Source organism: Tursiops truncatus, chromosome 6 (assembly GCF_011762595.2).
Source record: "Tursiops truncatus isolate mTurTru1 chromosome 6, mTurTru1.mat.Y, whole genome shotgun sequence".
Classification (NCBI taxonomy): Eukaryota; Metazoa; Chordata; class Mammalia; order Artiodactyla; family Delphinidae; genus Tursiops; species Tursiops truncatus.
The window spans coordinates 36,152,776-36,166,795 of NC_047039.1; the positions used below are offsets into that span (position 1 = coordinate 36,152,776).

General features: G+C 39.5%; 2 protein-coding genes across 3 annotated transcripts; one reads left to right on the plus strand and one right to left on the minus strand.

The window, feature by feature from the left end:
* The first annotated feature begins 1,943 nt into the window (after window positions 1-1,943).
* Window positions 1,944-12,775, plus strand: NDUFB6 (NADH:ubiquinone oxidoreductase subunit B6). 2 transcript variants are annotated; one of them, XM_004327975.3, is made up of 4 exons: window positions 1,951-2,250; window positions 4,199-4,291; window positions 9,135-9,179; window positions 12,599-12,775. In XM_004327975.3, the coding sequence occupies exons 1-4, from the start codon at window positions 2,071-2,073 to the stop codon at window positions 12,665-12,667; spliced, it is 387 nt and encodes a 128-aa protein (XP_004328023.1). In that variant the 5' UTR covers window positions 1,951-2,070; the 3' UTR covers window positions 12,668-12,775. The 2 variants fall into 2 exon arrangements, with proteins under 2 accessions (XP_004328025.1, XP_004328023.1); XM_004327977.4 differs by lacking the exon at window positions 4,199-4,291 and having other exon boundaries at window positions 1,944-2,250.
* Window positions 12,776-13,218: 443 nt separating this feature from the next.
* SMIM27 (small integral membrane protein 27) lies at window positions 13,219-13,942 on the minus strand. Its single transcript, XM_033858004.2, has 2 exons — window positions 13,752-13,942; window positions 13,219-13,441 (listed from the first exon to the last, which is right to left on the minus strand). Exons 1-2 carry the CDS (start codon window positions 13,794-13,796, stop codon window positions 13,337-13,339), a joined length of 150 nt encoding a protein of 49 aa, XP_033713895.1. The 5' UTR covers window positions 13,797-13,942; the 3' UTR covers window positions 13,219-13,336.
* Window positions 13,943-14,020: the final 78 nt, after the last annotated feature.

Sequence of the window (14,020 nt, forward strand, 5' to 3'; positions counted from 1 at the left end):
GATATTATGATTGAATGCAGAAGCAGTTCTAAGAATTCTGCTGTCATTTATTAAGCCAGACATTAAATAGATTCACAAAAATGTAAAACAATTGTACTCTTCTCACTAATTTTTGTTAATAGATACTTTGTTATTTTGAAATGTTTTGATTTTTAATTCAGTCAACATCAATAGATATAGCCCACATAAATAAAAACTCTTTGGGCCCTCAACAATTTTAAGAATTTAAAGAGATTTGGGGAGCAAAATGTTTTGAGAACTGCTGCTCCAAGGAGTCTTGGTTCCTTTTAATGGAAAATGGTATTTAGAGATCACAATCTAGGAGCTAAAGATGTTCATGGTTACTGGGTTGGCCATAGTTTTTAGGCCATTTCATAGGCAGAGTTAAGATAAAATTATATATTTATTTAAAGATAAAATACATCATGAGTTAATACTGTTTATTCCTGTCCAAATTTAGGACTACAGAGTTTTTACTTAAACTCATACAATTTACATTTGTATCTCCTTTCTCCCACAACAAAAGTCCCAGCATAGGGCTTCCCTGGTGGCGCAGTGGTTGAGAGTCCGCCTGCCGATGCAGGGGACACGGGTTCGTGCCCCGGTCCGGGAAGATCCCACACGCCGCGGAGCGGCTGGGCCTGTGAGCCATGGCCGCTGAGCCTGCGCGTCCGGAGCCTGTGCTCTGCAGTGGGAGAGGCCACAACAGGGAGAGGCCCGCGTACCGCAAAAAAAAAAAAAAAAAAAAATCCCGGCATAAATGTTTATTTTCAGTGTCACATTAACAATAGCACCACTACCATCACTACCAACCATATGATCAGTTAAAACAGTTTGACTGCTTTCTTTTCTTTTTTTTTAGTTCTTTTTTCTTTGAGGTATATCTCTCTATGGATGTACAGTAATTTGATAGTTTAAAGTTACCTGAAATGGTGTGTGTTTTTGAAATTATGCCAACAAGCAGATCAGTTAGACCCATGTATTTTTTCTTTTGATTTTTAAAGGCTGCTTTTTATAAATTCAGAGAAGTTTAGGTTCTATCTCTGTCTCTTGTAGCCTACTGCCTTCCTCTCTTCCTCAAGTAACATTAAAAAAAATCAGTAATTTTCCTTTGTTATTTTTAAACTTTAAGCAAATATATATATAGTATTACTAGATATAGTATATGTATATATATATACTTATTTAGTATTACTACCACCCTCCCCTTTTTGGATGAAAGGTAGTATACTATATACACTTCTTTCCACAACTTTTTCAATTAACAATATATGTATTCAGGAGCTCACTCCAGTTGTATATAGGGCACTTCATTGCATTATTTTACCATAATTTATTCAAGTAGCCATTTACTGAGGAACTTTGGGAGCAATTTCCAGTATTTTATTACATATAGTGCTGCAGTGAATAGTCTTGCACATACTTTTACCACGATATCTTTAGGATAGAGTTCTAGAAGTGGGATTGCTGGCTCAAAGTGTGAATGTGTATAATTCTGCTAGATATTGAGACTCTTTTTACTTCTGCAGTACAGATGGAAGAACAGACTGAGACAGCTGCTCAAGGTCACCTTACCAGTCACTGACAAGTCTGGGGTTTAAACTTAGATGTAACGGGTCTCCACAGACTCTGTAGGTCACGGGAAGAGGATTTGCAAGGTGGGAGAGGCAAAGGGAGAATTTTGCATTTGGAAGTCACATTCACTGAATCACATATTCTCACGCTTCCAACTCCCAGCGCACCAGTTCTTCCTTATCAGAACCTCTAGTCCTCTGAGCTCTCATACTTTCTCTCATTCATCACTTTCCTCCTCATCCGGTAACTGAGGTATCACTGCCGCCACTGGTAATCTGGGCCAGTAAACCCGGAAGGTGTGTGGAGGGCTTTGCGCATGCCCAGCCACTACGCGCAGATTGGAGCCGCTCGGAGGCAGGACCAGAGTGACGTCCTAACGGCGCGCCGCTCCCTGGCGTCCTAGCAAGGTCGCTTTGCAGTGCAAGTGCGCGCGTAAGTGACAAGACCCTGGTTCGGGGGCGCGCCGTATCCTGCTGCCTTGGTATCAGCGGCGACATGTCAGGGTATACGTCCGACGAGAAATTGCGGCTGCAGCAGCTGCGAGAGCTGAGAAGGCGATGGCTGAAGGATCAGGAGCTGAGCCCCCGGGAACCGGTGCTGCCCCCGCGGAGGATGTGGCCTATGGAGCAATTCTGGAATAAGTTTTTGCAGGACGGGGCCTCCTGGAAGAACGTGGTGAGTGACAGCCCTCCCCCACTCCCACCCTGACTCCCGCCCCGTCGCGGACCCCGGCCTGGCTGCTGGGACGCCTGCTCACTGTAGCCACATTAGGGACTGACTCGCTCCACCCCCGAAAGTTCCGGTAGTTCCCCAAGGGAGAATCAGATTCTACCGAGACTTAGGTTTAGCTGGGACGCTCACTGGTCCCAGGAATCATAGGCTGGGAGTCGGGAGTCAGGAGTCAGAGTCCGGAGCTTGTATGGCTTCGGGATGGTCTTGTCCTTTGGCTGTCAAATGTGATGAGAAGGAGGCGAATCTTCGCCTGGGTTTTACAGGACACTGCAGGCTTGCTTCTCTTTTGACTGTGGAGACCTTCCCTCAGAATGATGGCCAAGGATTCACTAAAGTTAAAATTCAATGATTTTAGTATTTGAAGACACTTGTCTGATTTTTGAGGTTGAGATTATAGAGACCAACTAACTCTGCACTCGACTACCAGAAGGCACAATGAGCCTCTAGCTGGTAATACAGCTCTATGTAATGACCATTAAAGAAGGGGTCCTATTGGTATGCTGAGTGAGTCATATTCAAGAGCCCCCTTTCTTAACCGCTACTACGTACGTTGAACACACGCTTTCATTTAAGAATGCCATTCCTGGACTTTGCAGAAAGTCACTCACTCAAGTGCTATCTTTATTTTCAGGGTCTCCTGATATTTTCTTGAGGTCGTTAATTAAATCACATCAATTATGAATGATGAATGCTGTATCTCAGAATTCCTTGCAACTTTGGCTAATAATAATGGTAATAATATAAGGAACACTTCGGTGCTTACTTTGTGCCTGGCACTTTGCTGAGGGTTTTACACGTGTTACTTTATTTATTTTTTTACTTCCATAAGGTAGAAACCATCCCTAATCCTCGTTTTAAATATGTGGAAACGGAGACCTGCAGGAATTCAGTGATTTACCTGTGGTCCCAGGGCTAGGAATTGAAGAAGTTCACTTTGAAATCCATGTGTATTTTATTGTGCTACAAAGTCTGGTGCAAATTTTTCTAAGAAAGTGGTATTAGATACTTATTTATGATGGTAAAATTAAACTCTAATTGAACTCTCCTCTCTTCTCACCCTTTGTGTCTCTGGCATTACTTAACTGATTTGGCAGCCACTGGTTGAATGTTGACATCCCACCCGTCAGCCAGTGATGTAAGGAAGTAAATAATCATTTGTTGAAATCTGTCTTACCTTACTTTGAGTTAACTTTTTCTTTCATAATCATATCTGTTACAACACTTAGAATCTAGATTGTCTTTTCCCTGACAGGATAGGTCTGTTTCAGTCAAATTGGCTGCCATGGAAAAGTTCCATTTTTAGATGTCTTTTGCCTTTCTTTTTAAAAATACTGTGTCTGAAGGCACCTCAAAGTGAGCTTGGAACACCCTTATCCCAGTATGTAAAACATTCTTTTTCCAGCATTAGTGCACTCAAGGTTGTCTGCCCTACAGGTAGAATGATACAAATGGTGTTTATTATGGATATCTGAAATTGATAAATTAGGGAAATGACTTTACCTGAAAATTCTGTAGTTCTGATTACTCTGGTTAAATTGATTAGAATTATTTCATTATTTATGCCATGTTTTATCTTAAACAAACTTATAATAAGGATATTTTTATAATAAGGATATTTTTAGAAGTCTTTTAAAAAACATATTTATAAATACAGTACTATAGTTTTGCAAAATGCTGCTTCTCTTAAGCCTCCTTTGCTTTGAACTCTGCAGGTGTCACCTAGCAGGCACTATGTTTAGTAAAAATATTCGGTGTACAGACTATATGGAAATACGTAGCATTTAGAGATTTTACAATAATCGTGATTTTTTATATCACTGATGCTTTTTTTTTCTGCCACAAATGTATAAAAAATAAGATATCTATTTTGTGTATGTTTTTTTTCCCCCAGATCTATAAGACGTACCGACACAGTATCTTTGCTTTTACTCATGTACTGATCCCTTTCTGGATTATTCATTATTATCTGAAATATCATGTGAATGTAAGTGTGCTTTAAGTATGTATTTTTCAGAATTTATTTTTAATATTGTACAAAATTATTTCCTATGTGGCAATGCCTTACCCGGCTCTACTTAGTGGAAATAATCTGCCACTTATAACTGATTTTGAATTACTTTGAATCCTTTTAGGTAAAAGGTTTAATGAAACTTAGGTAATGTATGGTTTTTCAAAAAGTTGATCTTTATATTAGTTGTTTACAACTTGAATTGCATTTCCTCATGAAACAATGTTTAAATGATCAGAAATGTAGTTGACCTAATAATACTGGTGCAAACTCAGCGTCCTGAGTTGGAAGGGAGAAAATAATTTCTGCTCCTTTTTTTTGAGCACAGATCTGGTATAAGATAAAATTCACAATAGATAAAGGTTATCTTTGTCATCATTTCCTTTTCCTTTGCTCTGTCTGGTTTTTCACAACTTACTTTCTTTAGAATTCAGCATGTCCAAAAGCTTGAATTTTTTTCACTGAAAGATCTTGCATTGAATTGAGTCTGTTGCCATATTTTAAAGGCTAGGGATACCCTGGTGTAGGGTGTTAAATCCCAGGCAGGGTGAGGAAGGAGTGCATTTTGGGGAGTGGCATGGAAGGGAGAGTGTTGGTAGTTGCCCAGCATGGAGTTTTGTAACCCAAAGAGTGAGGAGGGCATTCTTGTACCCAGTGAGGAGGCTTAAATCCTGAGTGGGTTGCTGAGTGGGTAAGGGGGCAGGGAATTGGTGAGTGGAGGGCAGCAGTGTCAGCAACCTGGTGTAGGATATTGGAACCTGAGTGAGGGGAGGAAGACATCAGGAAGGAGTGTGGTTTGGGGCAGTGATGGAGTTGGCAACCCAAAGTAAAGTATCAGAAACCGAATGAGGTGAGGAGGTTATTTATACTGGAGTGTGGTGGTGGAGATGACAGGAGATTGGTTATATACAGGAAGGTTGATCAAATGAGAACATATGTTGATGATACTGGAACCCTGAATTCTCATTGTCAGAAAAGGGAGTTATGCATATGGAATACAGGGAGAAAACCTTGTGGTACTGGAATGGAATTGGAAGTATTGGTGTGACTCATGATTTTTAGTATGTATTGATAAATATAGAAATAAATATAGCTGTAAATGCAGATTTACCTAGCTCTGTCCATTGATAGGGCCTGTGAGCATTGCTACCCCATGGTATCAATAACTAGCACATCTAGCAGCTGGGCTTACTTTCTAAATATAGTTTTCCACTGAAAGGATCCAGAGCTCCTTGAAGAAATGGCTGATTCCAGGGCCGGGGCAGGGAAAGTACAAGATGAGCTTGTGCCAGAAAGTAAAGAAGTGTGTTCAAAGAATGATGGAGATGAATCAAAAGGACAGAGTCAGCTTGAAAAGACTCCCACTGGAACAAATTTGAGCAGCAAAATAAATGATAGTAATAGATGAGAGCCAGCTGGATAAATAAAACGCAAATCCATGAGTCCATGCTCATATAAATTAATTAATAAATGGACAGAAGAGAAAGCTTTTTTTTTTGTACAGTAGAGTAAATAAGAAATGGACAAAAAAAGTCACCATTTGAGAATCATCATAGTAATATTTTATTCAGCCAGGGAACATCAAAAGGTGCTAACATTAATCCCCAAATTCCTACCTTCAACATACTTATTTGTTACAAAGAGTAACTTTGTAATGGAGGAAACCTGGCAGACATCATCTTAATCAAGAAATCTAAATTACATTACCAATAATGGGACAGACTGAAATTGTGTACTACTTGATAGGATGCAATAAGAAGAAAACAATATGTTTTGCGATGTTCCTGCCAAAAATGTATAAGCTGAATCTAATTGATGGACTTTTCTGCATAATAATTGGCTTGTTACCTTCAAAAATGTCAAGATCATGAAAGTTAAAGAACCATGGAAGATTTGTTCCAGATTGAAGAAGACTAAAGGGACTTGTCAACTAAATGTGAACTTGATTCATGGGCACAATCTGCTTCGTCAAAAAAAAAAAAAGAGATGGCATTGGCAGTCAGAACTTTAAACAGCCTACACGATGGATGGAGAACTGGTTATATAAGGGGGGATTTTTTGATAACTCCAAACAGTTATGGAGACAAGTGATAAAATTTGAATGGGTTCTTCAGACTAGATAGAAGGTATTAATATATCAATGTTAATTTTCTGATCCTGATGGCTGTATTGTGATTATTTTAAGAATATTGTCCTTATTTGTAGGAAGTACACACTAAAGTAATAAACCAGTCAGCAATTCACTATGAAGTGATTCAGTAAAAAAAAAAGTTTGGGACTGCGTAACAAATTGTAGCTAATCCAGTTGAGGTTTGCTTTCCTGTAGCCTGATGAAAGGAGAGTGAAACAAATAAGTGGGGTTCTCAGAAAATTCACTCTTATGTCACTTGTTCTCTGTTGACTGTGTGGGTTCTTTAAATTTCTGATTGCTGACAACACCTTTGTTTTCTTCACTAAGATTACCTCTGTTGATCGTCAACTATGGAATGCCTAGTATGTCTTCCTTTATTGCTGTGGAAAGAATATATAAGATGAAATTCCTCACTTCAAGGAGTTTATAATAAAGTTGGAAGATAGGTATGATTTGGGTAAAAGTATGGAGGAGAAAATCTGTTCCAGTTAGAAAAACAAGGAGTTAGTAGTTAGCATGGTCTTGTTTACCGAAGATAGGATTGCCTGGAACTGCGAGTCTCTTGGCTTAGTAGGGTGGAACCAATAAATGGAAGGTCCTGAAAGCTAGGCAGAGGAGGTTGAACTTTACGTGGTAGGCAGTGGGAAGCTTTCCATTTTTAAATAGGAGAGTGAGTTAATAAAGTGATATATTTAAACATAAAAAACCTTGATATGTAGGGTGAATTGGAGGGAGGAAAGTATTGACATCAGGCAAATCAGCTGGAGGCTATTGCAGTTTAGTAGATATTAGTTGATGAGAATCTGGTTAGGGCAGAGATAACAGGAATGAAAAAGTAAAGTGAAGCCAGAAGATACTTTTTCAGGTAGAAATAACTCAAATTAAGTTGAGTTTTATTTTTAAGTATTTATAGGACATATTAATGACCCTAAAAAGGAAAATCTTTTTAAACTTAAAAATCATACATCTAAATCAATTACACATTTTAACTAGAATCCTAAAACTAATCTTTTAGAATCTCTAATAGCCTGATTATCTTAAACATTACAGATACTCTATATCAGAATATATGGATTGTCCCAGTGTTTTCAGAACTTATTAAATTTGACATTCATCTGTTTATACCCTGGGTTAATTTATCTTGTTATATCTGTATTTAACTAAATATTTCTAGGATTAAAAAAACACTTATCTCCTAAGAGAAGAAAATTTAACAAGCTGAAGTTACTGGGTTGACAATTCAAGACATTAATATGGCTGCTTACCTGAGGGATTCATACTTCTAGGTGATTTTTCCTGAGCCACAGATGGACGTAGTTAAAGGTTTTATGTCAGTAGATGTCCCAAAGCCTCTCTTTTACGTTATTCTTTGTCTTGGTTTGGTTAGGCCTGCATCCTCTACTGTTGCACCCAGTTTACTTCAGCTAACACCTTTATGCTTAATTGAATTTAACATTCTCTCTGAAGACATTTCAGTATCTTCTTGCCTCTGGCCACAGTTTTTAGAGACATTTGAATGTCCTCACATTGTATTCTGAGTTTCTCTCCTGCTTTTGGCTCCAATTTGCCTGAGTCTTAAATCATGCCAATAATCTTTTAAATTTTTTGGTGTGGTATCTTGTACAGATGTGTATGCTTAATTAGTACATTTATTTAGCACCTCCTATGTGCAAAGCACTGTTCTTAACACAGGGATATACAAGGCAGATTGAGTTCCTGTCTTCATGAAATGTTTAGGGAGACTGGCAATAAGCAGATAAGCAGAGAGGTATATAATGTTATAGGAGGTGATAAGTCTATAGAAGAAAAACTAAGGGTAAAAGACTAGAGAGAGACAGGAACTGCTATTTTTATTAAGCTTCTTTGAGGAAGTGCTATTTGAAAAACACAAATGAAATGAGGATCTGGACCAAGCAAGTATTTAGGAGAAGAGCATTTCACGTAGAGGAATCATTAAGCATAAGGGCTCTGAGGCACAAGCAGGCCTAACTGATTGTATTAATACAAAGAAGCCACTGCAGCTACAGTTCAGAGAGAGAGAGAGAGAGAGAGAGAGAGAGAGGGAGGATCAGAGAGGTAGCCAAGGGCCAGATCGTTTCTTAGAGATCACAGCAAGGACTTTGGCTTTTTTTTTTGGAAGGATCATGAAACTTTGAGCAGAGGAGTAACAGGAGCGATGCATCTTAAAAAAATCACTCTACTCTGCCTGCAGTGTGGAGAATAGACTTTAGGGAGGGCATGAGCGGAAGCTGGGAGACTAGTAGGTGAAAATATGATAAAGGCTTGGACAAGGGTAGTAGTACTAGAGGTGGTGAGAAGCAGTAAGATTCAGGATAAAATCTCCTCCTGCTGAGGAGTCAGGGTTTTGGGCCTTCGTAACTAGGAGAATGAAAATGCCATTTACACAGATAGGGAACAGTTTGGCACTGAGGGACATTAAGTGTTGGACCTGATTAAGTTTGCAATGCCTGTTTGATCAAGTAGAGATCTTGAGTAAATAATAGGATGTATGAGTCTGGAGCTTAGTGAAAGTTTGGGGCTTAAGTTAAAAATTTGGGATATGAGGGAAAAAAAAGGAAAAAAAATCGGTGCCAGCGTTTCTACTGAAAAAAAAAATCGGGATATGATCTATTTTATTTTAGAAGAAACTCTAAAACTATAATTAACAGAGCATTACTTTTATTGCAGACAAAACCATATGCCATCGTTGAAAGGAAGCCCAGAATATTCCCAGTAAGTCTTAAAACATCTCTGATTTTTCTTCTGTTTATTATATTTCTCTTTCCTTTCCCAAGTGATCATTAGACTAAAATTTTCCTTTCTTCTCACTGAAAGTTTAAGTGCCTGTTTTGTATATTCTTAGAAAAAAAAAAGAGGAGGAAATAATGTGAGGTAGCAATTACAGTTGAACCTGGGATGTGGGCACATTTCTTTTCACCCTGGCTGTAAAGCTTGTGCGACCTTTGTAGTCCTAAAGTGAATTGAAGGTACGAACAGTTTTTCACTGGTGCCATTTCACGTAGGGTTAAGGACTTAGGGCACTAGCCTGAGCAGACACCTGAGCATTGTAACAGCAACTAAATTCCTCTGTTATTATTTCCAAACTATCATTTCCTATGGCAGTTTGACCGTAACGTCTCCATCTGTGAATTTATAATCTGTCAATGTGTGCTTTAAATTTTATGTTATGAATATGTAGGCTATTATCCTAATTTAAAATAAGTCTTCATCATTAAAAGATTACATATTAGTCCGTTGGTATCTTACTAGCTGTTTGTGAGGTTATTGTTTAGCAGAGTCAAATACATGTTATGTTCTTGTTCCATTTCTAGTCACAGATAATGAACTACCATCAAGCTCTAAGTTATATAATTTTAGAAAACAAAACTTGATGTAGATTCTTGCTTCTATCAAATGACATGGTCACAGTAATCCATTGACGACTGCAACAGAAGGGAATTTTAGGGAGAACTACCAAAGTTGGCTAACTCTTCCAATTGGAATTCTGCTTTAGGAAATAGTAGGGGATTTCTTCTGTATTTCATTGTGTATAATTGATGTGTGTCAGGGCCTAGGTAGGCTCAATTATCTTGTTGGTTTCAACAAGTTAGGTAATTATTTATTCTTCCATTTATACATTTGTTTATTGTTTATTTTGCCATTACTGTTCAAAGGAAAAGAAGGAGGACTCTCTTTAGAAGACCATATAGTGATTCCATAGCATCTCTCCTACTTCCGTATTTTTTGCCACTGTGGTTCTTTCCTGTTTCTGTACCTTTGAGAAGCTGCCCCTTTGAAGACCTGAAGAATGCTCATCTGTACATACCTTAGAATAGGATAGACAGTAACAAACAAACCACCAAATCTCAGTGGTTTAACAAAAGTTTATTTTCTATTGACATCACAGACTAGCATAGGTCAGACAATTATAGTGAGGCCATTGGGACTATGAGGCTCCAAGATCATAGGGAAAGAGAGGGCTGGATGTCTCAGGGGATGATTTTAAGGTCTAAGCTTGGAAGTAGCTTACATCACTTCTCTTCATGTCCTGTCGGCCAGAACTCATTCTCATGATCCCACATGTCTTTGTGCTTTTTTATGTTTCTCAGCCTCCCATACCTGGAGTTTCTGCCACAGTGTATCCTTCTAGTCAACAAATAGCTCTTTGCTTCCTTCTTCCCACACACGTAACACAAGTCCCTTTCCTAGGGAGAAACCCCAAGGTCCCATTACATCACTGCAACCTATGATCTTCAGATGATGTATAGTAATATCCGTCAGGGTTATTCTTGGAGATTCTTCTCTTGGAGATTTGAGGATCAATGGCAAGTAAACTGTATCCCTTGCCTCCCAACCACGCCCATTATTCAACGATGGAATTTGGACAGCATAGCAGTCACTTGGCTCTGAAACCCCAGTGGTCAAACACTGTAAAGCCTCCTAACCCCTGTGTGTGGGAAGTTACTTGAACAGGAACTGATTTTGCTTCTGGAAGAAACACCTTTGTTCATTGTTCTTCCTGGCCCCTGGCTCAGTCTAGGGGGATTCTTTCTTTTCCATTATCAACCTAGACCACATCTAAAATGAGTACTGGGAAGTATGCCCTCCTTAGGGTTGTACAGCCTTTAAAATCTACCTTCTGCTCACAGAAGGTTGAGGGCCACAGGTTGTTTTAATCAGAAACAGTCATAGGCTTTTATTGTCTGTATGTTTGGTTTGACCATCTAGTTCTCACATTTGGCAGGCATGGAAAGAAAAATACTTGGTAGGAGTCTAATCTTTTTGCTTCTAGTCAGTCCCACATGCCAGTATCTGTGGTTTCTATACATAGTTGTCTCATTTCTTTGTCCTTATTCTACTGCCTCTCTCAACTCAGTTGAGAGGCAGCTATGTGGAAGCCACCAGAAACACACTCTAGTTCAAGGGCTACCTTTGTTTCAGTCTGATCTTTGCCACGGTGCTGGGTCCCTCTGTTTACTGAGTTTTATTGGGCTTCTGTTTCTCAGAATCTTTTCAGTGTTGTTACTGTTTAGAGATTCAGAAACAATCAATCTGATTTTCTAATATTGCAAGGTCCCGAATTTTTAGATTCTTATTTTTATTTCTCCTCTCAAATCAGCCACTTCTTACCTGAGCTTATGTTTCTTAAAATACATTACTAAGGCAGCCACTAGTAGTTAAACACATACTATAACGTTTTTTCAGGTACTTCTCCTAGAACCTCAAGTTCATTAGACAGTCTGCTTCTAAGTTATTAGTGCCTTTTGTTTCCATCTTATAGCCTCCAATGCCAGTGTCCTTGTAGCCCCACTGCTAAGCCAGTGCCATGTGGTTCAATTTTTATTACAGCAGCATTAGTACCACTTCAAGTTATTAATTTCTGTGTTAGGGTAATGCTAGCTGTGGTAACAAGTTTTCCCCCAAGTATATAATGGCTTAAACATAATACAAATTTATACAGTCCTGAGCCACACCAGGTCAAGGAATGGTAGGTGGTGATGGGGATAATTCTACTCTACTAAGTCAACTCATGGACTATCAGGCTGATGGAACCTGCTGTCTTAAACAGAGAGCTGAAATTAAAGCTAAGTACTTTGCCTAAGATTATACAGCTTGTCAGTGGAGGGTTCCAGGATTCACACTACTTGGTTCTGGCTTTAAAGTCCATGCCCATTCTGCCATACACACTGCATCTAGCTTTGGAAAGACACCCGAACCAGCTGCCCAAGGAAAGTTTGCATTCTGTTTCTAATATCCATTCTGAGCCAAACGGTAAACTGGTGACTGCCTAACACATTCAGTTGCTGGGAATACATTACCGCCTTATATTGAAGATGTTTACCTGCAGCTTTCTAGGGCTTCTATTTCTTGGGGCCAAGCAAATAAAGATTATCCTTTTATCACTTTGTAAAGACAACTTTCATGTCCTTTCTAGACATTTTTGAGTGAAACTTTCCCTATTCTCTCCCTTACACCTTAAGATTTTGAATACTGGTTGCTCATCTTTAGACAGCTTCTATTTTGCCTCTGTCCCTTTAAAGTGTGAATGCCAGAAGTGAACTAGATTTTCCAGATGACCAAATAGAACTGACCAAATGGAACTATCACCTCTGCAGACAAGATTTTTCACTAATGCATCTTTGTTTTTCTAGGGTGATACAATTCTGGAAACTGGAGAAGTAATCCCACCAATGAAAGAATTTCCTGATCAACATCACTGAAGATTACTTTTAAAATTTCAAAGATGTTTGAGCCCAAGTTTGTTGCTACATTACCACACTTACTGAATATATTTTCTGGAAAAGTAACTTTAATAAAGTTTACTCAGATGTGTGTTGTCTGTTTCTTCCCAAACTGTATGATTCCCTCTGTACAATTTGAGACTCTATGACTTATCTAACAATAAGTAAAAACTGGACATGCTAAAAAAATGGTATGGGCAATCACCTACTTTTTCTGGCCATTTTTAATTTGGAAAACAGCATGTAGAAAATTATTTAGTCACATGATAGTTTTTTCTTAAACAGTACTTAATCTACTGTGATGTGAAGGTATACAATGTACTGAAATGTTGCAATAAACAAATAAAAGAACAGAAGTTCCACACACTTTTAAAGCCTTTCTGAAGCATTTCAAAAGAAGTATTTTAGAAACTTTAGATTAAAAGGCCTAGATGTAGGTTGCTTTGTTATGTGGGAACATAAAAGACAAATCTCTAAGTATATGAAAAAGTAGCATATTAGTGGCTATTATAAAGGACGGTATACAAATATGAATTTCGAAGCATTTTATTAAAGATTTTACTTTAAATCGAGACACGTGTCAGATAAGCATGAGGTAAAGAATTGTATATGCATAGAATCAAATCCAGAGGAATTACAAATTTTCATTTATCCCGAAGATTTTGGGTATTTCTTCCTTAGCTGTCGTCGTGCAGCTACAGTTGATGCATAGATGACGTATCCCCAGGAGAGCAATACGACCGCGAGGAGCAACTAAGAAATGCAAGAGGAGGAGTAAAAGCAAAAACACGTGAGCGGCACTTCCTCCTCCCCCCCATCAAGTTGGTGGGAATTTTAGTGACAAACTCGTATAAATGTGGTTCCGGAAGCGAGTACACCAAGCCGCTCCTACGTAAGAAGCGGAAGAGCGTGTCCTCCCGGAAGAGGCGGAGTCGAGGTGAGGGAGTGAAAGGCTTAATTCAGCAATGGATTTTGGAGTTTCTGGGCGCTGAAAAAATAGCGGGCTTTCGCCCGCGGGCCTCAGGAGTCGACTCCGTGGAGCCCCTCCAGCCCCGGGACCTACCGCTGAATAAATCCGGTCCAGGGTGCGGCGACTCACTGGCTTCATGGTAAGGAGACGGCGGCGGTCCGCGGGCACGGGCGGAAGCCGCAGGCCCTAGAGTAACCTCCGGGGCGGTGGCTGCCGGGCGGTGGCGGCCATCTTTCAGCCGGGCGCGAGTGCCCGCCCACTCGCCTTCCGGTGCGTTTCCCCTCGGCTGGGCCGGCCTCTTCCGCCCGGAGCTGTGGGCGGTGTCACGTGACCCTGGGCCAAGCCCGCCTTTCGGGAAGGAG

Excerpts from the sequence above, each read along its gene's own strand:
- SMIM27 (XM_033858004.2), bottom strand. The coding sequence starts at position 13,796 with ATGAAGCCAGTGAGTCGCCGCACCCTGGACCGGATTTATTCAGCG. Across the intron at positions 13,442-13,751 it reads TGGACCGGATTTATTCAGCG|TTGCTCCTCGCGGTCGTATT; the intron begins GTAGGTCCCGGG and ends TGCATTTCTTAG.
- NDUFB6 (XM_004327975.3), top strand. The coding sequence starts at position 2,071 with ATGTCAGGGTATACGTCCGACGAGAAATTGCGGCTGCAGCAGCTGCGA. Across the intron at positions 2,251-4,198 it reads GGGCCTCCTGGAAGAACGTG|ATCTATAAGACGTACCGACA; the intron begins GTGAGTGACAGC and ends TTTTTCCCCCAG. Across the intron at positions 9,180-12,598 it reads GGAAGCCCAGAATATTCCCA|GGTGATACAATTCTGGAAAC; the intron begins GTAAGTCTTAAA and ends TTGTTTTTCTAG.